We start from the raw sequence: 24369 nt of genomic DNA, 5'->3' as shown, positions 1-24369 counted from the left end.
AAGAGTGACAGAATAGGTTTGTCTGGGCACGAATGAAATTTTCTCTTTAGGGTTAGGTGACGCCTGTAACCACCACAGCTCAAAGAGAGGCACTTAAATATGTATCACTACATTCAATAAGAATTGGTTTGCTAAAGCGACACTAAGCTGAATAAGACAGGCACACGTGGTTGCCTGTCTCAGGGTTATTCGGCGTGCATCAGTCACATTTTGAAGATAACAAAAGAAGGAAAAGTAGCGACATTAACCAGGTTACAACTGGTTTGCTGCCCTACAGTGGGCGAGGGAGAAAGAGAAGAAAAAGGAATTCTTTATGATGTGAACGCGGTGAAAAGCGTGGATGAGTGAACATACTTGATATCTATGACTACTAAAGTCACGCGTCCTTGCGGGACATTTGCTGTCATGGCACGCAAGTCTGGTGCTATTAAAGTGCGCGTTCAGCTAACGGGTTTATGAAGCGTTCTTCTACGCGGCTCTCCCCACTTGCGGTGGTGTGAAATTTCGATTGAGTATCATTCCTATTCTTTGGCAATAAATTCCCGGTGTTATAGCTTCTACGAGAAGAGCGAATATCTCAGCATTCGCCATTTTAGACCAAAATTAAACCCTCCGATCAAAGCGTTCTTCTCTTCTCGACAACTGATAACTTATTCCAGCGCCTTCAGTGTCAGCCTGAGGCGCTTCCGCAGAATAACGCGACGCAATGCAAGCCTCTTGTGTGGGAATTTATTGACAAAGGCGTACTGGGCCGTTGTCTAGCGTATTTGACTGGCAACAGTGTGCGCAATCTACGTAATGCAAGCCTCCGATAAACAAATGAAATAAAGAAAAGCGATGAAGCAGCTACAGGAAAGAAAGCATCAATGGCGCATTTCTTTCTTTCTTTCTTTCTTTCCTTCTTTCTTTCTTTCAGGATGTTGTGCCTTGGCTATCAGAAGAGCACAAAGGTGGCAGTCGTCAAAAGAAACGTTCAAAGGTGTCGCGAAGTTGCACTTATTGTGTCTAGAACGCTCGGTTACACCATCTTATGGCACGTATACGGGGTAAATAAGCTGGTTGCACTCCCACCTGAGCACCTGTCGCAATTCTGTTTAGAAGAGCCTAGCCTGTTTGATAGCCACTGTAATATACAGTGTGTTCTATATGACATCACATATGCTTGATACCATTGTATACATGCGAGTATACTAGGATCCAAGCATAAGCGGGCTCAAACTGATCGGATAGCAGCGTCGATCTGCATTGATATTAATCTTCACTAAACTAGTTCGTCTTCACCAAGGCCTTGCTCGACTCTTCAACCAAGTGACAACCATAACTAGCGCCTTGTGATTGAGTGATTGTGTTGGAGGCCGCCGACATGTTTACAAAAAGAAGCATGGGCGCAGCACAGTATCAGCCGCATTACCTACTAAGAATTTATTTATAGAGAGCGAGGTATGTGTATCTGTATTTTATCATTAGGCACACCGTTATTTATACGTGAGGGCTTTCATGGAAATAAAGCTTTGTTGACATTTGTTGTCTCCATTATGTAGCTCGTCTGCAGAGAGAAGCAATAGTAATGGAAGCTGGAGTTATTGGTCTGGCCACACGCCGAGCATGCTACCCCAGAGGACAGCGATGATGCGTGAAGCGACCCACTCATACATAGTATACACGTGCACACATACCAAAAGCACAAACCGTAACAGCCACTAGAATGTCTAACTTAGGCCAATGCTCCAAAGCAAAACTAAGAGGGCCTTCGTTGCGCGCGAAGCACTACCGGCTTTGTTACAAAGTCCAAATGAGGAATAGCGTGAATTTAAAGCGGATTGCGTAACGACTATTGGCACAGCAAAGCATGCAGACACAGGCAGACGCATGCAATTCATCGTGCAGATTGTGCCCATTACAAAGTGCCGCCCGCAGTTCACCTATGAGACTCAATGCTGATTATGATTATGACGAAGCTAGCTCCCATGATTGGCGTTATTAGGAAAGGCTCTTACTGCCATACAACTTCTCTTCACGTGTAAGTTTTCAACAGAGCGTTTCGTTATCGTGTGACGAACTCGTTCGTAAAAGAACTTAGAACAATATTCCTGAAAGGACACGCTACTGAACTTAAAGGAATTCTCTGTTAATTTCAGCAAATGGTCGCTGATGTGTACTTCTTGGACGCACTTGTACAGTTTTTTCGGTGATTATGTATTTGGCGTTAAGCTTTTTCTTAAAGTTCATGTTGTTGAGATATTCGTGGCCTCATGGGCTTTGCAAGGGCAATGGTCGCTAGCTAGAAAGTTGTCCCACTTCTAATATCGCTTTTTTTTTCTCAATATACACAAGCTTTCTTTTCTTTCCCCTTTTCTCTCTCCTCCTACGCAATTTTTTTCTAGTGTTTTATTATCCCCTTCCAACTGATTATCTATGAACAGCACGCACTTTTTATACGGCCGCGTTCCTTATGTACAAATAAAGAAACCTACGCGTTTACCATGTTTCTATCTTCCAGCCTTGCCTGCTTCCAATGCACTTCACCAGTCGGCTCTTCTGTACTGCTCTTGCATCGCCTTCTCTGACTGAACCGTATCCCTAGCCTTTGTTCGATCGCTTCCTTCTCTTCTCGATTTCGCCTGCGATGCTGTTTGCGCGTCTATACGATCCGTCCCCGGCGACTTTGTTGTATTCCCAGTGGTGCACACCAATCAAGCGCTCTGCCCGCCAAGGTCGATCTATGGCTAGCTCGGCCAATTCAAGCTGCCCCTTGAGCGTTTGTTGACAAAAATGTATGGACGCGACCCACACTCTTGTAATGCGGCCTGTGTGGCTTTGCCGTTCGCTTTTTGCGGAAGTATAGTGAGCATACATGAACACTTTTTTTAGTGAGGTACATCGTATGCAGCAGGAGTGTACAAAATAATTCCAGGGAGACTTTTAGGATGATTATGAGAATAAATATAACATATAGAGTAGCAGAAAATGCTATTGTCAGACCAATTTATTTAGATCACTGTAATATTTGTAAAACTGCCACCGATGAAAAACAAAGTTCTTTCCGAACATGCCAGTGATGAGTAATCAATAGACTAAATTTAGTTGATGAATTAATTCTCATTTGGAGGCAGTGACTTTAGTAGAGGCAGGTAGTACTATTCTGGAGATTGTCGAGTTCTGTCATATTGGGAAATTATCTGTAATGGCGAAATACGAACCAATCAGAGAGGCCGTAGCAGCTCTCTGGGCCAATCGCAGCTGACAAGATGGAGAATTCGACAATATGCCGTAATTCGACAATGTCCGGAATAATACCAAAGGATTTGTGACAGTGAGATTACTCGCCGTTGAATGAATGGCGCGATGGTTTGCAGCGTGTTTCTTTCACCAAGTGCATTTAAACTTGCAATAGTGGCGCGGCTGTGCTTGGGCGGCCTATCTCGAAGGTAACTCAGCGTTATGGCGTGAGCCCTCCTCTCGGCTGCGAGCTAGATTAAAAACTTTTCTCACGCGCGACAGGCTTTCTGCGGGAGGTGTTGTAGTAGCACACTAGCTGCCCTTTTGTCATGGAACGAAAACGTAACTGTGGCACTTTAGAAGGGGCCATTCGCCCAGCTTCAGCTAGCGTACTTTTCTGTGTCCTAAGTTAGCAAAAATTATTCCAGAGTCTTTTATTACGGCTGCAGAAGAAGGAGACAACGGTGAGCGGACGCCCCCACGTCGGGTCTGTGTTTCTCGAGTGATTCTTGGCGGAAAATCACGAAATCCAACGGAAAAAGCCCCACGGACCGACGCAGCAAGTCATCGCGATCATCCTGACACCTAATTCAGCTGGGAGGACAGATGTTTTACCACATTACGCCTGCACGGCAGCCATCTGCGGCTTCGCCGCACCTCTGGCGACGTGGCTTCCCGCGCGCTTAGTGGGCTAGAATTTTAGCAAGATGAAAGTATCGGTGGAAGAAGAAGACATTGCGCAGAAAGGCTACGAGCATAGCACAGGCTGGCATCCGGTTATACGACGTAAAGCCAAGGAATCAACGCCACAGCGGCAACACGTGCCATCCCAGTTGACGGGAGTAGGCAGCAAAGAGATAGAGCGGCGTATGCGACAGACCACCAAGGCGAACAGAATGCCGTATCTACCCAAGGGGGAATACAAGATAATAGTAACACCAAGAGGGGGTTTTCGAGTCTCCGACTGCACGAGTGCCCACATTGTCCAAAGCATTGTCAAAGTGGCCAGCCTACCCGAAGAAGCACAAGAGCGAGACACGATATGTATCAACTATCAACAGAACATAATAGTGATCAGTTCTCCCACAGAAGAACATGCCGACAAGTGCAAGAAGGTCGTCTGCATCAGGACGAATACACAGGAATATGAAGCTGGCGCTTACGAAGCGGCCGCGGACAATATAACCAAAGGAGTGATCCGAGGCATAGGACGGGACGACAGCACAAAGAACATCGTAAGAAAAGTAATAACTGCAAGAAAGCCTGCGGCAATCGCCGCCAAGCGGATCGGCAACACAGCAAACGTGATTGTACTGTTCTACAGATACATGGTTCCAAGCTACGTGAATTACGGTACGGCCTTGTTCTGGTGCACGCTATAGAAGAAACAACTGGACATGTGTTACCAACGTGGACGATTTGGACACAGAGCGGACATGTGTTCTAACCCCGACGACAAGATTTGCTGAAGATGCGAGTTGGTGGACCCTCCCTAAAACCATCAATGCAAGGCTAAGTGTCAGCTTTGCTACATAGATCACCCTACAGCACATCGAGAATTTAAGGCAAGATACAAGATCCCTTTCCTGGGGAAGAAACGTCGCTGGGAAAGAATCAAACAAGAAAGAGACAAAGAAGAAGAAAACTACACGACGCAAGATGAGCCGCAAGGCATAAGCATCTTGAATAATCAGCCGGAACCCCCTTCGAAACCTCCGAAAGAAGGGCGTAGCAGATCCAGGTGCAGGAGCCGAGCCAGGTCCCAGGCCAAGGAACCCCGGAGCTCTGGGCGCACTACGGCAACACCAACGGTGAGCTGGGCAAGCGCGCTCAAGGAGAAGCGCGCGGAGGTGGAGGCTGTAGCTAATCATAAATTACAGGAAGAGCTGGCACAGCTGAAACAAGTCGTTGCAGCAATGAAATAATAAATGGTAGTATTGAGTGAAGAGAATAAGAAATTATAGGAAAAAGTTTACTTACACCGAGCTGAAAAAGGAAAACATAGGGAAGATACAACAAACAACAAACACAATGGAGAGCGAGAATGTGAACATGGAAGAAAACAGCGATACTCCGCAGCTTAAACGCAAGACGGTAGAGATTATGGAAGACAACGGGTGCAAACTGAAGAAAACTAAAACCGCTAGCATAAGAAAGGAATGCCTAGAAGAATTTGAACCCAGACTTGAGAAAAAGATAGAAGGGCGCATGAGCCAGACGGAGGAATCGATAAAGGGAGCCATGGTCAGCATAGTCACTCAACAACTACAACCCGTACAGCAACAGCTTGATAATATAAACGCAAGAGTAAAGAGTTTAGAAAAAAGAATGGACGCTGTAGCCCCTGCAAAGGAAATAGAAACATTCAAGGCAAATCCCAAGTCTCCCTTACTGCTCAAGCCGTCAATACTAGACGCGATGGTCTCTAAAATCATAGCATAATCATGGCCAGGCAAAGAAAAAGTAGATATACCATATGGCGATGTAATTGCAGAAGTTACCAAAATAAAAAAGGCTGATCTGTATCAATACTTAAAAACGAAAGACAAGCCAGACGTAATAATTCAACAAGAAACGAATGGTCTCGCCAGACTATCAGGGTACCAACCCATAGGCAATGCTGTAGGAGAAACTAAGGCCCTTACTACCCTAGTGAGAGGAGACGGTACAGTTGTACAAAACGATACACGAGTCACACACAGAGACAACATACTAATTGAAATTATACCATCAAGGAAGGCACATAATAGGGTATATTTATTCTAAACGTATACAGCACTCCAAAGTTCAAGAGACACAAATTCTTAACACTATTCAAACACACGCTTAACATAGCAGGTGATCGGAAGGTGACAATAGTTGGAGACTTTAACGCCGCCCACATCACCTGGAGGTACAAGTACGTCCATACCAAAGGCAAAAATCTATGGATCGATTCCAAACAGGAAGTTCTAACCCTCGCCAACTCCGACCTCCACTCAGACTTCCTCGACGTGAAGCTACGCTTCTCTGTCGCCTTTGGCTAGGAGTTGCCTTTACAAAAGCATACTCTACATTAATTGGAATGAGTGACAGCACAGCATGCGAGGTCTGTGGCACCGAAGAAAACATCGACCACCTGCTGTGCCACTGTCCACAATACACCCCTGAGAGAGAAGAACTTTCCAAAGCCTTTCAAAAACTGGACAATCGGCCGCTTTCTGTGCAGGTGCTGTTGGAACAGCGCCCCCATCGCCCGTCGGCCCATAAAGCGGTGAAGGCACTTTTGCGCTACTTAAGGACGACGGGCTTGTGCGACCATCTGTGACTATTAATGAAATTTCTGTAAGCCCACACACGTCAGCGAACTCACCGCAATTTCCTTCTTTCTTTCCCTCCTCTCTTTCCCTGTTATCTTTGTTATCCCCTTTCCCATTCCCCCGGTGTAGGGTAGCAAACCGGACGTTATTCTGGTTAACCTCCCTGCCTTCTCCTTATCTCTTTCCTCCTCCTCCCTAACCCTCGCCGCGGACCCAGCGACGCCCAAAAGGCAAGGCAACAGCGTCTGTGACGACTCCACACCAGACCTCACCTTCGCTAAGAATATACAGTCAATAAGATGACTGAGTCAATAAGATGACTAAGTAAACAGGAAGACCTAGGGAGCGACCACACGATAATCAAAATCCAGCTCAATGGAAGCCCCAAAAACGCAGGGGTAATCAATACAAATTAGTTGATTGGGTGAAATTCAGGAAAATAAGGGAAGAGAAGAACACAGAAACCATTGCAGACATTGATCAGTGGAGAGCCAACTTAAAGGAAGATATCTGCAAATCAATGCACGTGATCCCGCAGTAGGCTCAGCTACAAGCGATAGACAGCAGGCTCTCGCACATGCGGGAGGCCATACAAGGGCTGCAGAAATGATGGAAAACGCAGAAACATAACAAGCGAATAAGGAAGAAGATAGTCTTACTAAGCAAAGAAATAGAACGATATACACAACAGCTCCAAATACAACAATGGAGAAACTATGCACGGGTATAGATGAGCAACCGAGCACGAGCAAGACGTGGAGGTTGCTCAAATATCTCCTTAACCCAGAGGAAACAAAAACGCTGCACAGGCAAAACCTACACAAGATCCTATACGCGTATAAAGGAACTGAGCAAAAATTCTTGAAAGAGGGCGACCTCAAATACATATGACAGGCATCGCCGTGTATCCATCCCGATTACGAGGGAGAACAGAATTCCGACCTCGATGAAGAGTTAGCGAATCACAAATAAAAGCAGTCCTGCACAAACTAAACACTAAATCGGCACCGGGCCTAGACGCCCTCACAAACAAGACACCCAGAAACCTGGACGACGCGTCCATTGACAAACAGAATATATCAACGAGTGCTGGAAACAAGGAAAAATACCGCAGCAGTGGAAGAGGCACAAGTCATCCTAATGCCCAAGCCTGGCAAATAGCTACAACTCGGGAATCTAAGACCCATATCGTTAACTTCCCGCGTGGGCAAACTAACGGAGCCTGCCTTCCTCGCAAGGCTCACCAACTACATAGAAGACAATGGCTTACTCCCAAAAACGATGATAGGATTCCGAAGTAACGTGTCTACACAAGACGCCATGCTGAAACTGAAGCAGCAAGTAATAGACAAACTAGGGATGTCGACTCCAGCCATCCTCGGGCTAGATCTCAAGAAGGTACTCGGCACTGTGGCACACCAAACCACACGTCATCAAATGAGCAACCTTGACTTGGGCAAGTGGACGTACAACTATATACGAAACTTCTTAATGGGCAGAGAAACAAAAATCACGGTAGGAGATCTCGCGTGCAAGAAAGTGCCTATTGGCATTGGAGGCATACCGCAGGGATCGGTTATATCACCTATGGTCTTTAACCTGGCTCTGATTGGTATTCCTAACAAACTACAGGGAATCGAAGGACTTAACCACACAATCTATGCAGACGACATCACGCTATGGATAAACGATGGAAGTGATGGATCGATTGTCGATTGAACAGAGACTACAAGAAGCAGTTGAAACAGTCGAGAAACACCTAGAAGGCACCGGTCTAACATGCTCAGCCGAAAAAGCTGAGCTGTTGCTGTACAGACCAACGCTAAAAGGAAGACCTCCCAAGGACCACAGCACACAATCCTACACAGACACACAACTCAAGACCCAAGATGGACAGCCCACACCTAAAGTCGAGAAGCTAGGGGTGTTGGGAATGATCAGAGAAGCCAAGGGCACCAATGGAGAAACCATTCGCAAAATCTAAGCCAAAGTTTACCAGATGATGCGCTTGATCAAAATAGTCACCAACCGGCATGAGGGCTTGAGAATCATCCAGGCGTTCGTCATAAGTCAGATCACGTCATCATCATCATCATCATCAGCCTGGTTACGCCCACTGCAGGGCAAAGGCCTCTCCCATATTTCTCCAACAACCCCGGTCATGTACTAATTGTGGCCATGCTGTTCCTGCAAATTTCTTAATCTCATCCGCCCACCCAACTTTCTGCCGTCCCCTGCTACGCTTCCCTTCCCTTGGAATCCAGTCCGTAACCCTTAATGACCATCGGTTATCTTCCCTCCTCATTACATGTCCTGCCCATGCCCATTTCTTTTCCTTGATTTCAACTAAGATGTCATTAACTCGCGTTTGTTCCCTCACCCAATCTGCTCTTTTCTTATCCCTTAACGTTACACCTATCATTCTTCTTTCCATAGCTCGCTGCGTCGTCCTCAATTTGAGTAGAACCCTTTTCGTAAGCCTCCAGGTTTCTGCCCCGTAGGTGAGTACTGGTAAGACACAGCTATTAAACACTTTTCTTTTGAGGGATAATGGCAACCTGCTGTTCATGATCTGAGAATGCCTGCCAAACGCACCTCAGCCCATTCTTATTCTTCTGATTATTTCTGTCTCACGATCCGGATCCGCAGTCACTACCTGCCCTAAGTAGATGTATTCCCTTACGACTTCCAGTGCCTCGCTGCCTATTGTAAACTGCTGTTCTCTTCCGAGACTGTTAAACATTACTTTAGTTTTCTGCAGATGAATTTTTAGACCCACTCTTCTGCTTTGCCTCTCCAGGTCAGTGAGCATGCATTGCAGTTGGTCCCCTGAGTTACTAAGCAAGGCAATATCATCAGCGAATCGCAAGTTACTAAGGTATTCTCCATTAACTTTTATCTCAATTTCTTCCCAATCCAGGTCTCTGAATACCTCCTGTAAACACGCTGTGAATAGCATTGGAGAGATCGTATCTCCCTGCCTAACGCCTTTTTTTATTGGGATTTTGTTGCTTTCTTTATGGAGGACTACGGTGGCTGTGGAGCCGCTATAGATATTTTTCAGTATTTTTACATATGGCTTGTCTACACCCTGATTCCGTAATGCCTCCATGACTGCTGAGGTTTCGACAGAATCAAATGCTTTCTCGTAATCAATGAAAGCTATATATAAGGGTTGGTTGTATTCCGCACATTTCTCTATCACCTGATTGATAGTGTGAATATGATCTGTTGTTGAGTAGCCTTTACGGAATCCTGCCTGGTCCTTTGCTTGACAGAAGTCTAAGGTGTTCCTGATTCTATTTGCGATTACCTTAGTAAATAGTTTGTAGGCAATGGACAGTAAGCTGATCGGTCTATAGTTTTTCAAGTCTTTGGCGTCCCATTTCTTATGGATTGGGATTATGTTAGCGTTTTTCCAAGATTCCGGTACGCTCGACGTTATGAGGCATTGCGTACACAGGGTGGCCAGTTTCTCTAGAACAATCTGCCCACCATCCGTATGTGGCGGCATACCGCAGGTGGAACGCCGCAGAAAAGAAGAAGCTGGACGGCCTGATTAGGAAGGTATATAAACAAACAATTGGACTCATGCTAAGCCCGAGCGCAGAGAAACCCTTAGAGCTGGGACTGCGCAATACGCTAGAGGAACTACGAACGCCACTCGAAGACGACTGCAGAGACATCCTAGATAAATTAGGGATCCGCTACCACGCACAACACGGAGACAAACGGGAAATAAAGGCCAAACTCATGGTACCCCCACTACGCAAGAATATGCATCCTGTACACCACGAGGGCAAGAGAAAAAAAACAGGGCAAAGAACATGGCGAAGAACTACGGAAGAAACAAGGGCGCGGTCTCTGTAGATGCCGCACGTTAAAAACACAAACGCAGCTTTGTAGCAGCAGTACTTAACCACAACAGACAATGCCGTACAAGCTTGAATATAAACATGACATGCATCGAAACGGTGGAGGAAGCAGCTTTAGCGTTAGCCATAGCACTAACCAACGCGTACTACATAATCAGTGATTCCCAGATGGCAGTACGCAACTCCGCGAACGGCTGGATGGCATCTGAGGCGTTAAACATACTCAGAAAAGCAACACAACAAGGGAAGACAGATGCGTCCAAATGCTATGGATACCAGCACACACCCCCGACTCAACGGGAGAGGACAACCCTAACGCGGGAGCACACAACGTAGCTCGAGGACTCACTTTCCGAGCTGCCACGAACGTAGACCCCTGGTCAGGGCCCTCCAAAGTATGGGAATGGGAGGACAGAATGACCAGGTTCAACGACATGAACAACCATTGCAAGATGCATAGATGCACTTATCCACAACTCAGTAGATCGCAAGCTGTCCAGTGGCGACAACTACAAACCAAATCATACAAGAGTCCGACACTAATGCGGGCTAGTTATCCAGACATGTACACAACGGACAGACGCAAAGTGTGCGGCACCAAAACCACGCTAGAACACATGCTATGGGAATGCCAGGGACTAATACACGAAAGCAAGAGCAAGACTTCCATGGACAGCCTCTGCGCTCGACGGCAGGCCACGCTGCTCAGCTCGAACCTGGAAGAACAACTCTGGGTTGTCCAGCCGGCCAAGGAAGCCACCGGGAAGCAAGAACTGTTGGCCGTAACCTCGGCGGGTGCCGCAGCCCACTAACTTGCCGGACGCGAATCGTACTGATATCGTACTCACTTTTATTACAAAGCTGGGCATTCTCTGACAGTTAATCTCGTTGGCAGGTTATCATCGGTAGGGGAAACGAATTCACTATGCAACACACCGGTCATGCACGATGGTTGTCCCGTAAAGCACGCTTCTCCTTAGTGACAGCAGCTCGCGCGCCCTCCGTGAAGCAGCTCCCTCTCAGCGGGCTGTTTCGCATCCCGGAGGAGGAGCAACGTCTGAAAGAAGAGCCTGCACGAAGCGGGAGGCGAGCGTTCGAATCTTCCTCGTGCGAGGAGAAAGGAACCGCAACAACAGCAATGAAGTAAGCGGATTCCGTGAGAGTTATAGGTGAGGATGGAAAGAGAAGGTGTATATGCGTGCGTGTGTGACCGGACGGGTCTCCCACTTTCCACTTCCCGAGGCTACCGAAAGGCGGCGCTGTTCAGGCGAGCTGCCGCCGTCAATCGACCGCGCGAGAACCACGTGCTCCTCCTCGTAGCGGGGCGCTCCAGGCAGGCTCCTCCGCAGAAAGAAAGCGCACAGCAGCGCGTCACAGAACGCGCGCTCCGCTCGTGTGCTGTGCAGCTGCGGACCGGAGCCCCAGTTCCAGGAGCAGTGAGCGAAGCCGCGCCTCCGTCGCGCGCTTTGTGCTCTCCGTGTGTGTTTCGTGGGCGCGCGCGCGCGCGTCAGCCTCTTCAGGGTTTTCGTTTCTGCGGCGGATACACACGTGTCACGAGACAACGACGGCGCCTTAGCCGTCGCTGTAGCGGAGAAGGCGATGCGCTTCCCATGTGAATTCTGCGCCGCGTTATTGGTGGTGTTCGCACTGGCGGTCGCCGTACTGTGCGAAAAAGACGGCGGGAGCCTCGTCGTTGCTACGGCAGTGCCCGCTCAGGATAACCCCCGCATCGGAGAGACTGCCCAGACGAAACACGCGGAAAACGGTGAGTTGGTGCCGTTCCTTCCGATCGGTAATGCGTTGACCGGTAATCGTGGCTGCCTCTGAAACGAAGACCACTACTGAACAGCACTGGCACGAGGGCCCTATCTGCGGTGCACGTGGGCATTTGATGGGAAAAGCCGCGTGTCCTAGCTGATCGCTATCTTCGAAGAACAGTGCGATAAGCAGGGGACGAGAACACGACACAAGCGCAGACTGGCAACGTCAGAGACAGTCGCTAGTCTGTGCTTGTGCCGTGTTTCCTTCTTTTCTCTTGTTTATTGCGCTAGTCTTCCTCAGTATGGTATACCAACACGCCTAGCATTCGGTGCTTCTGATCGGTATCTCGTGAAATCAGAGACTGCACTGCTCGCGTAGAAATAGCATTGAGAGGAATACTGCTACTGAGAGACGTCTAGGGAACGAAGATCTTTACTTACGGTACACATAGAGAATACACCTGTGGCAGTACGTTCCCCTTCTGCGCGCGTCACTGCGACTCGCGCGTGTTCTTCCCGTTCTGTCGCTGGGCATGACCTTGTTGGCGTTATAACCACTACCGCGTTCTGAAACAGGCGATATGTGAAGGAAAAAAAGTGAACTTATCGCTAGTTTCGTCTCGATGTTTGACATCGTCTTCGGAGCTCTCCAGAAATTTTACGATGCTTCATAAGACCATGGGATGCTAGCAGATAACTTTTGCATACTTGGAGAAAACGCCGTGTCGTCTGTGCCATCTGTCACCGGTGTCAGTCAGCCACCAGTGAATAGTAGTCTATGAAGCAGAGTCAGAACAGATGCTTACCTCTCAGCCGTTCTTTGCGCTCGCATTAACAAGCCAAGCAACGAACAGCTGCCTTCTTCAAACAGTAGCCGCGACTGCTCTATGTCATTACCTGAATCGCCCATGGCGTAGCACAAGGGCGTTATCGTCCAATGAAAAAATTCATTCTAAGAGGGCATAGGAAGTCTATAGTGGATGTTTTTTCGAGTTGGTAAGACTATCTATGGTAATCCATATACTTACGGCACGTAGGTTTGATAAAATATTGTCCCACAAGTTCGATAGCTTACGTCAAGAATAAAAAAAAACGAATTAAAAATAGACAAAGTAGTCCATGAGTTATCTATATATATGATGTATAATTTGGTGGTTCTTGTCTATTGTTTAATATTTGTAATTTTTGTTTAATAAATGACATGGGCGGGTTGGGACAAAAAGGCGTTCTGTATTTGCCACTGGATTGACCAATGGCAGCCTGGTTCACTGAGGTAAACTTCCAGTATAGGCATTGTATGGATACGGCTCTTTCTTGGCTCACGATCGCTGACAGTCATTCTGAGCGGTGTTCTGACAGTGCTAAGAAACCGACTTCACGTCTGATCGGGGGGTGGGGGGGGGGGGGGGACTCGAATATGACCCTCGCAAAATCGGCGCTGACAGGTCTACTGTGACAAAAGCTTTTACCGTGAGTTGCTGCTGTTCGACAACCGAGTTTTAAAGCGTTTAAGTCTTTGCACTACGAACGACATCGAGAAATGAAATATATGCGACACACGCAACCACTTCTCGTTCAATACACAAGCCCTTGGGCGTTTTATGAACTCTTGTTCAATTTTGTTATTACTAGCGGAACATTAGCAGTAAAACGACTCCGTGCTATACTGAGCTGAACGTGTACTGATATAGCCCAGTGATATTGGAAGAGGTACCCAGGTGGGGCAACTGCTATCCTCGATCGCTTCCTTCTGTTGATTCAATTCCCGACCAACAGCACTGTCTGCGAACTTACTCCAACCTGCTGCACGGCGAGAAGTTTCCCTTTTGCTCATTTCCTGTGACGTCATTTCTTTTTTTCACAATGAATGCTTCTGCAGTTGATGAATTTCTTCATTGCGCTTCCTAGTGCAACTTTCAGGGGTGCGTTTTCATGAAATTCCTTGCACCATCATTTTTCGCGTACGTTGGAGAGTTAAACCTCTTTCCTCGAGTAATGGGTGCAATCGCGACGGTCTTTCAATATCCCTTCAGCCCCATTTTATAGTGGCGCATCAGTTGTATTGGTCTCTACGTCTGCACAGCTTAGTTTTAATCCACCCTTCTCATCTGTAATGGGACTTTTCTTGAAAGTATAACGATACGGAATGAGGACAGCTTGCGCAGTTGGCTAAAACCTGCTAAACAATATTACTACTGAAGAAAGACGCGTAGGACTTTTCCTCAGCGCATGTTGGAAATGGTGCTGTGCAGGGTTTGTCGGTCTTTCGCGCTAAAGCTTCCGAATCGTGTCGCCCTATATATTTTCCTTTAAGTAAGGTAGCCATAGCAAGAACACTATATTTTCGGGGTTACTTAGTAGCCAGCATAAAACGTGAGTTTCCTTTTTCTGGTCACAGGCTGAAGCTATGCAGCGCGTCAAGTGAGGAGGATGTCGGGTATAGAAATCGACACATTTCTATTCGGTGTGTTCGGAAACCACAGCCTTGATCACGCTATGGGCTTGCAGCGAATACTTTCTTTCCTCACTGACGTCATCTCACCGCGCGGGGGGTGGACGAACGGCGTGGGAGCTCGCGCATGCGTGGGATCCCGCTCTTTCACGGCATTGCCGTGTGCGAACAGACTGAAGTGCGCGGCTGTTTACCGGACCGCGTGGGAGCTGTGTCAGATGCTCTGCTTTCGGCCTGAATATCTGCCTGAATACGCGCATTTCGCATGAGTAGTGTTGTTCTGCCATAAAGGGGTAAATTAAATGTGTGGAATTCAAGATCCTTACATCCGTATGCATTGCACGCCTTGGGCTGGTATGCGTCTGGGAATTAGCGACGAAAATGACGCTGACCTCTGGAACATTTAGTAACGCATCACAAACAGTGAACAGCTCTCAGAATCTCTTACGTCTTAACGCCGTTGCTGCTATGAAAATTCCTCGCTCATCATGGCACCGTGAGGAATTTTCAACACATCCTCTTTACGTTCAGCAAGAAAGGCGAGGGCAAGAGATTTCAGTCCCGTGGCCGAGAGAGCACGACAATCTCCATGGTGACCTTAACGCGATGGGCGAAGATAGAGGACAAGAAGTTGTAATATCGCTTTCTCAAATAAAACTAACAACGTTTGCCGATAGTTATATTGTTCTACATATTTCATAAAGTAGGCGGCGAGAAAACCCTTCTTGCAACCTTGGTAGATTTGTTGCCCTTTTTCTATGAGATATAGCTTATTGAGAATAAGTAACCCAGTAATTTTACCAACTTTCCGACTTTCTTGAGAGTTTGAATGAGGACAAATAATATCGTAATGTCATACATATTCTGAATCCAGTGCAGAAATGCTCGTCATGAAACGAAGCGGTGTCATGATAGCCGTAGTCGTCAGAGGGAAGCACACAATTACACGCACAGGTTTCCAACAAATGTGAAATGGCTGGCTGAAAAAAAAAAAAATACTCGCTAACTTTGCCACACTGCGGCTTGCCGCGTCACCGAGCTGATTGTGTTTACTTTTCTTTTGCTGGCTTAAATGTATCACGCTGTTGCTCATATTTCGGATTTTCTTTGTAACAGTCAACCAATTTTTATTTGTTATATGTGGTTCATATGCACAGCTCCAAATTACACTCTATGTGAGTCAATTTATATGTTGTAGGAAATGACACGTTATTCGGTAACAAATGATTTATCGCATCGGCATAAAAAAAAAGTAATGGCGTGTTTATTCAGGATTGTTGTCCCTACAAGTGAAACGTAGTAGCACTGTCGAAACATAGGGTCAGGCACGTACCCAAGGGGGGGCCCGGGGGGGCCCGGGCCCCCCCCCCCCGAAATCAAGTGGCATACCCCCCCCTCTCCACCCACGCCACCACTTCTCACACATTCCTAAAGCGCTGCCAGATCAATGTTGAGACTTGGCAGCTATTCATCGGTCAGCATTATGCTGCCTTTTTCACTCCTTTTGGATGGCGGTAGTTATCAGCATCTCTTGGGATGTGAAGGCCAGTTTTCATAGATCCGGCGCCCGCGAGATCAACTCAAGATGCGTTCATTTGTAACCATCCATTCAACTGTCACGCGCATAGCTGTTGCTTTTGTTAGTTCAACCTTCTTTGTTTAGGCTCATCCTGGGACCAGGAAAGGGATGCGGCTGTTAGTCAGCTGGTCTGTACTCTCGTGGAACGAGTTGCGGGCGGAGAAAACGCGAATTGCGTTTAACGTTTCCTTTTGCTTCATTATTTCCTTGAATGACAGCTCGTCGAGACGCTGGCAGATGCCCGGAATCATATACACGTGATATGGGTTAGATAAGGTGGGAAATAAAATAATGTGAAACAGCATCCATCACGAAAACCTGCAATAACCCTCAAACCGATAATCAAGATGACTGTCGCCCGTTACCTCGTCTGGGTTTTCCTTAATGGATAGCACTTTTCATGCAAAATTGGCAACTGGAAACAAAAATCGCAAGGAGTTGAGAAATCAAGCGGTCTACTAAGGGAGAGAGCCAAGGCAACAACCAAACTGCAAGGAAAAGCGAATTTAACAACAAATCTAACAAATATAACCCTTGCTTCATAAAATATTTATGGATCAACATCTTTTTATTTAAATAGGAAGTAGAGAAAACGCCGTCGGAAGCGGAGAACAATTACGTGTTTTGAATGACGGTTCTACAGTTATCGGTCGAACTGCCTCCCGTAGCCACTTCTCTATTGTGCTTATGTGGGTGTTTTTCTAACCTTTCGCGGTGGGCGCAGTACGTCTACAATCGCAGTATCCTGCGCTCTACGCGGTTGTATGGGACTGGCGGCCACACAGCGGTACGCAACTTCCCAAATAACCACACGAGTCGTTTTCGCACTTGGAGCAGTAAACGAGGAATCCAAAAGAACTGTGATTGTTCCGCAAATATATATTTCGCTGTAATTCTTCCAGAGCTAATACAAGAACTGCTACTATAGTCGGAGACAACTTAAGTGTACAGTGAAGCCTCGCCCACGCCCTCATTACAACCAGCCACTGTTCCTCCACGAGGCTTCCAATAATCCGTACTTCAAACTTTTCCTGTTACCCAAATAAGGCGGTAACCACAAAATAGTAAAATTATTAGCGCTTAATTTTACACGTTTTCCCTCGCCTATTACAGTGGAGTGACGAAAGCCTAATTCTTTATTGAACTGAAATGCTTGCTTCGCTGCAACCATTTATTGTCAAGCTTCACTTCAGTTGACAGTGAAGTTTCATGAGTAAATCGGCTCAGCAGTGAAAAGAACTGTCCCGCAGACTTTTGAAGAGTGAAATATACTCAGACTCTGTACACTTTGTCCATGCCTGTTGCATACCTCATTGGTTCCGCCGATGGAAAAACTCTTCAAGAACAGCGGACGATCCGGAGCTATCAAGCACGACGCCATTTTGATAAGGCCGCATGACGATGATTTTGTTTGCTTCTGTGATTAACTGGCGGAGTAATATTGCTACATGCGTGTGGTATTTGTTTGAACGAGGCGCGTGGGTGCCATCACTCCAGAAAAGAGGAGGAAGAACGAACTGGGCTCGCGCTGTGAATCTAACCGGTCAGCGCTGCAAGCGTTGTTGTAAATATAACCTATAAATAGTTTATCGTCTTACTGACTCGTCTTTCGCGTAAGAATATCTACAGAGGTTCTACAGCTACCTTAATTCTACACAAGAAAAGCAGGGAGATACCTATAGAGAAAGGGGTCAGTCAGGGAGACACAATTTCTCCCAAGCTATTCACTGCTTGCTTAGAAGAATTCAAGCTATTAAGCTGGGAAGGCTTAGGAGTAAAGATCGACGGCGAATATCTCAGCAACCTTCGGTTTGCCGATGACATTGTTCTATTGAACAACAATGCAGACGAGTTACAACAAATCATTGGAGACCTTAACAGAGAGAGTGTAACCGTGGGGTTGAATATTAATATGCAGAAGATAAAGTTACTGATAAATAGCTGGGCAAAGGAACAAGAGATCAGGATCACCAGTGGGCCTCTAGAGACTGTGAGACTGTGAAGGAGCACGCTTACCTAAGCCAATTAATCACAGGGAACCCTGATTATTAGAAGGAAATTCACAGAAGAATAAAAATGAGTTGGATCGCATACGGCAGACATTGCCAGCTCCTGACTGGAAGCTTGCCATTATCATTGAAAAGTAAGATGTGCAATCAGTGCATTTTGCCAATGCTGACATATGGGCCCGGGCAGAGAGTCGGAGACTGACAGAGACGTTTGAGAGCAAGGACCACGCAAAGAGCGATGGAACGAAGATTGCTAGGCATAACATTAAGATACAGGAAGACAGTTGTTTGGATCAGCGAGCAAACGGGTATAGACGATATTCTAATTGACATCAAGAGGAAAAAATAGAGCTGGGCAGGTCATGTAATGCGCTGGTTAGATAACCGTTGGACCATTAGGGTTGCAGAATGGGTACCAAGAGAAGGAAAACGCAATCGAGGATGACAAAAGACTAGGTGGAGCGATGAAATTAGGAAATTCGCGGGCGCTAGTTGGAATCGGTTGGCGCAGGACAGGGGTAATTGGAGATCGCAGGGAGAGGCCTTCGTTCTGCAGTGGACCTAAAAGAGGCTGATGATGATGATGATGATGATGATGATGATGATGATGATGATGATGATGATGATGATGAAGGTGGTGGGCCCCTCCCGAAAAAAAATCCTGGGTACGTGCCTGCATAGGGCGTTGTAGCTCCGTCGGCTTTAGTGCAGTGGCGTCACTGTCGCGTGTACTTCTTTCAGAATACAAGCACGGCATTTCTATATCTTTTTGTCGGTGCGAAGATACGGTGAACCTGCGGTATCCGAGATAGACTCTTCATGCAGCTTGCTTATCGACGTTCTATTACACTAAAAAAAGAAAAAAAAAGCCAACGGAAGACGCCCTGAAGAGGACAAATGTTCATCTCTAGACAACTCTAATGGTACCACGGTTCATTACAGGTTGCAACTATTCGCCCTTTGGTCGCCTGACGAGAGTCAGTGCATTTGTTATTCCACGCGCTTGACCGAATGAATTACAGCGACGGAAATGATGAGAAAGACCGATTCTTTACATACTGGACATGTCCATAGGCAGCATGCAAATCCGTTTTCTTCTGCGGTAGGTGTCCCTCAGCTGATTATTTCTTCCATTTCATCCATGAATAACTTCACACATTTCCAATCACATCGCCGATGTCAGCAGGGCTGTAAAGTAGGCTGTACCGTAAAAACAGAAGTACTGTGTTTACTAGGACAGATCTTCAGCATTGAATTTTATGGTGTGTAACATCCATAATAATTTGGTTTGTTTGTAGACACACTACTCTCAACTCAAACAGCGCTCTTTCTCCTTCTCTTTTCCTTTTTTTAGTTTTGCTATCCATCTGCGAAATTCGGCGCTGTCGTGCTCCCAGTTGTCAGAATCACTTATGCTTGTCCGCATTCGACCTCTGTTGGGACGTGTAAGGGTGCGTGCAATAAACAGATCATGAGAAATACTCCGCATTTCGTCTTTAAATTCTCTCTTTTCTTCTCCACTTTTTTTTTTATCTTGCATCTCTCTGCAAGATTGTTGGGGAGCATCAGGCAAGGAGCCTTTCATCTCATCATCCCTATTTTCGCCATGTGTACAGGGCCCCGAATCAATTGCACCCGGCGCGCAGACGCGTCGGCACCGGATATCGTGCGCCGTAATAAAAAGAAAAAGGAAAGAAAAAGGAAAAATCGAAAGGTATAAGCAGCAGTGGGTGCGAAAGGAAGAGCAGATGAGCAGGAAGATCCGTTCCTTGTCGGGAACTCTTCAGTGTGTTCGCGCTTCCGGTGGCCAGGGCTGCAGAAGTACGCGCACCGCACAGTGGCAGCGTCGGCCCAGGCGCAACGACGGAAACAGGAAGGAGGCCCCATGATTCGCTGCAGAGATCCACGAGTCGCCAGTGCACACATGACCGATGAGAGGCGCGTGACCGTGGTTGAAAACAAGCCTGCGTGTGGGGCACTCGCGCGCGCCGTGGTTTCGCGAAGGTTGAGGGAAAGGCCGCATTTTTCGCTATTTCGCCCGCACGAGTCCCCCGAAGATGCTTGGTTGTAGTTATGCGCAACTGGGCGCGTTTCCTTTTACCTCCCGCGCCCTTGCTTCTTCCGCGCTTACCGATGAGGGCTGCAGAGCCATCCGAAGTACTTTGCCCGGGCTTTGTTCTTTCGGCTCTGAAGTGGGAAACGCTGCTTTCCCCGTTCCCAACTGTCTCGCCGAGAGGGATTCGAGGATGCTTCTTTGCTTTCACCTTTGATCTATTATTGCTTTTCTTTTCGTTGTTATTTTTCCGCGTGAGCACCCATCTCACGATCTTCTCAGGTTACGAGAAAGAAGGGAAGAAAAGCGCGCGCGATGTTTCTCAGCGTCTTCCATGGCCTGTTGTTTTCCTTTGCGTCGCCACTGCAGTTTTCGGCACTGGCGTTCTTCAATCGCCACTCACTCTTCGTCAGCGTTTCCAACTTTCTCGTCGCAGTCAAGTTTCGAATCTATTTTCGTTTTGTTTCGCTTTCGTTCATCTTTTTATGGGCGATTTATTTTACTACTTTGGCCTGCATCTCGGGACGTTTCCAGAACTCCTGTGACGTTTTCGGAAAGCGAAATGGCCATGACGTTTATACCGGCGTCGTTCGCATCTTAGTGTTCTTTAAACTTTCTTTCGTCGTGGCTGTTCTTTTCGCATTCGCGTTTGCCTCGCTCCGTGCGCAATAGTATTTCTTGGCGTGCAATCTGCACTAGGCTAGAACGTTGGAGACGTCGTCGAGAAGGATCAGCTCAAAGTAATATACCTCGCCGATACATGTATAAAAAGTGAGAATTAGCGTGGTGCGAACAATACTTAATATATTTTTTTAAGGACAAATAATAGAGAGGCTCGAAAACCAGGCGTCAGCATGCAACATCGTACCGTGCTAAATCATGTAAATTTACACAAAAAATGAATGAGGAGGTTTCACGTGCCAAGACCACTATCTGATTATGAGGCACACCGTAGTGGGGGACTGCAGAATAATTTCGACCTCCTGGGGTTCTTTAACGTGCACCTAAATCTAAGTGCATGGACGTTCTGGTATTTCGAGCTCATTGAAAGGCGGCCGCCGTGTCCGGGATTCGATCTCGCAACCTCGTGCTCAGCAGCGCAACGCCATAGCCGCTAATCAACAACAACGGCTTACATAACGAAATGTATTGTATGCTAGTGAAAACCACTACAGTGACACTGTCAGTATATTGATTGAGAAGAGAATTCTAAAATGACATATTTTAAGCGCAAATCGTCCCTGCGGAATATAAAGCGAGTGAGAACTGCCTAAAGAAGAACGTTTTACTGTAAAAATAAACTAAAGGGAAATATTAAGTTCAGCTGATTTGAAAGATTAGGCTTCTGTAATAACGAATTCGTCATTCGTAGCGAGAACAGAGCGTAGAAAAATACGAAAATCGCAATGGAATTTTCACTCATTTAACAGCTTTGTTTTGTGCCTCCACGCTGAAATAATCGCTCCGCATTTTATAAAGAACTAGCTACGTAAAGAAAAAAATAACAAGAAATAAAAAAGAAAAAGAAAGGTTCCACGAGAAAGTTCTGTGACTTAGGAAAAAAAAAAAATACGCCTCACCGTAATCATGACGCAATATTTCTTCAAGTATGGCGCTTAATCTTCACAGCTCTGATTCTAGAATTCGTGATGAGATGCGTCGCTGTCCTATTGCAAGCGTATTCGCCTTGTCCAGCCGCAGCAGCCGCCTAGTTTCGAGATGCGAGTAGGCTCCTTCGGGAGGCGTCTCTGCGTGGCGATATTGGTGTCTTCCTTGATGTTTCCATCGAACAGGGAGTAATCTCCGAGGGTATTTGTATGCATGTATGCAGTCAAGCGCCGAGAAATCTCTTGCGCCGGCTGCCGAACAGAACACGCATGTTGCTTGCACTGCGAAAAACAAGCATTGCGACTGAACGCAGAGGAGGTGGAGGAGGGGGGGGGGGGGGAGGGGCGCAGGTCGAGAAGAGCTACTCGCGCATCTGGCATGTGTGCCCTGGAATTCTTGGCGAACCGAACCTTTGTTCTTGCGCAGTTTCCAAGCAGGAACCTCGTGGCATATCTTGCACTCCTGATGCTGCTTTATGCTTCGTTACTTCCTCTTCGCAATGCCACTCTCTCTCTCTCTCTCTCTCACCTGCCAAGATACAACACGTAGGGACATATTTATTTTTCTTATTTAAGAATAGGTTGTTGCAATTCAATGCGAGGAACCTTCCAACACGTTGTACGTCTCGTAATAGCCTATGTGCTACAGTGTGGTGTACTGTATTGAACACCTAGCCGTGCATACGCATCTGACCTTCTAGCCCACGGTTGATGGCACGGGAACATGACTGCGAGCACGCTAACAACAGATGACACGCTCGTTAGTATGGACGCGCGACGTACAACGTGGTATACATGAGTGGCATGTGTCGGAAACATGCAGGTAACTGCACCTGGTACTAGAAAGATAGTCATCGTAAATATGTTTACAGCGCCAGGCTAAACGTAGACAGCGACAAGAAACAAGAAAAAATGCGACCAGCGCTGTCGTTTCTTGTCTGTGGTCGCTGACTGCGTTTAGCTTCGGGCTGTAAAGTTGTTTAGGATGATGCACCAGTAAGCCCATATTTTTACTTTGGTGGAAGGATAGTTTGTATCAATATGATGAGGGAGTTAGGGAACCCTGAAAACCTAACAAGCTCTAAGCTCAAGAGAAGAGCTCCATCACAGCTGAAGTATTTGCTAAGGTATTTGTCCTTACTGCCAAGCAAGATTTATCTCCAGTAGATAGCGTGAAACCTCAGTACAGACTATAATGAACGCCGCCGTGCAACGCGGGTACGATTGAGATAGCCCGCCTATTGGTATGTATTCTTATTACAATAACTGCACCCACCTTTTGGTTGGTTCCCAAGATGTACTGAATACTATCTCGCTTGGGTAAGAACCTCTCGGTACACTAGCATTCAGTAAGAACCACGATTGGGTAATAATAACTGTGACGCCTTGAACAAAAAAATTAACCGAGTTCTTGATTGATCACGTTCGTCGATGTCAGTTTGTTCAGAATTTCGAAGTACGAATCGGACGAGGCATTTGATTACAGAGATTTGATAACCTTGCGGGTTTCCGCAGAACTATTACTTCATACAGAGTTTGATGCTTGATTGCTTCGATTATTCAATCGGGACCAAACATACCGAGTCACCACGATTATTGTATAGAACCTGCGGGCCACAGAAAAGCATTAGTGCATATAACGAACAGTTCATTTAAAGAGACCGTTGTATGCTAACTAGCACGTGTGTTGAACTTTCGCTTATTGTTCACTTGAAAGCTGCTGAGCCGATCGAACTCCAGAGTTGAATAGCATTGTGTTTGTGCCACTTTTTGCTTCTTTGTTTCTCGTTCCCTCTCCTTCTCTTAAATTTAAGAAGCAGGATACATTGAGAGTGTAACCTTTATACTAGAAGCTTGTGTTTTACAAACATTCATAGATTCAGCAACTACTTCAACACCTGTGATCGCTCTGGGCAATACCTTAATCTCCGCGTTGCATTATAGTACTGATGTATATAGTCACAGGGCAGTACGCGCAACTTTTGATAACGCTTGTAAAAAATGTGGACGAACGCATATTCCCTTCGTTACATCTAACTCGACTTCTTTTATCGAGTGTGCGTACGCTGAATGGGATATTTGCTAAAGTCATCCGACGAACATGCGGCTCGAGGATACACCTTCACAAGCTTTCGGGCATCTTTCTCATAACATAGTGAAAATCTCCATTACATACTTAAACGACCTGTCAAGCGCCATTATCTTTATCAATGTGGAACGACGCAGGCATGTTTAATGGTCATGAAGAACGTTGACCAAGTGGGTTTTTCGACAATTTAGACTGAGGCGAGAATCATATTGTGAGCTCAACAAATGCCCCTGCAGTGCGTATATACCTGACGACCTATTGACCTGGAAGCCGTTTCTTACGTGCGCGACGCCTTCTTTTTGCGAAAGAAATATTGACTGAAAAGAAAGGGCTTGGAAGCAGGATGCGATTCATAGTGCTCTCGAAATAAGACGATGAGCACGAGCTCGTGACCACGTCGTTTTCCTTGGGGCGTGCGTGTGTGTCT

General features: G+C 46.6%; 1 protein-coding gene across 1 annotated transcript in view; it reads left to right on the top strand.

The window, feature by feature from the left end:
- Positions 1 to 11731: 11731 nt before the first annotated feature.
- The window catches only part of LOC135899988 (uncharacterized), a 219384-nt gene continuing 206746 nt past the window's right edge, over positions 11732 to 24369 (top strand). The window contains exon 1 of the mRNA XM_065429406.2: positions 11732 to 12158. Coding sequence (XP_065285478.1) covers positions 11993 to 12158 — 166 coding nt within the window. The 5' untranslated portion in view covers positions 11732 to 11992. The remainder of the gene's footprint in view (positions 12159 to 24369) is intronic.

The sequence above is a fragment of the Dermacentor albipictus genome, chromosome 4 (genome assembly GCF_038994185.2).
Source record: "Dermacentor albipictus isolate Rhodes 1998 colony chromosome 4, USDA_Dalb.pri_finalv2, whole genome shotgun sequence".
NCBI classification, from domain to species: Eukaryota; Metazoa; Arthropoda; class Arachnida; order Ixodida; family Ixodidae; genus Dermacentor; species Dermacentor albipictus.
The sequence above is the reverse complement of the archived record's forward strand: the minus strand, read 5'-3'. Positions and strand labels throughout refer to the sequence as shown.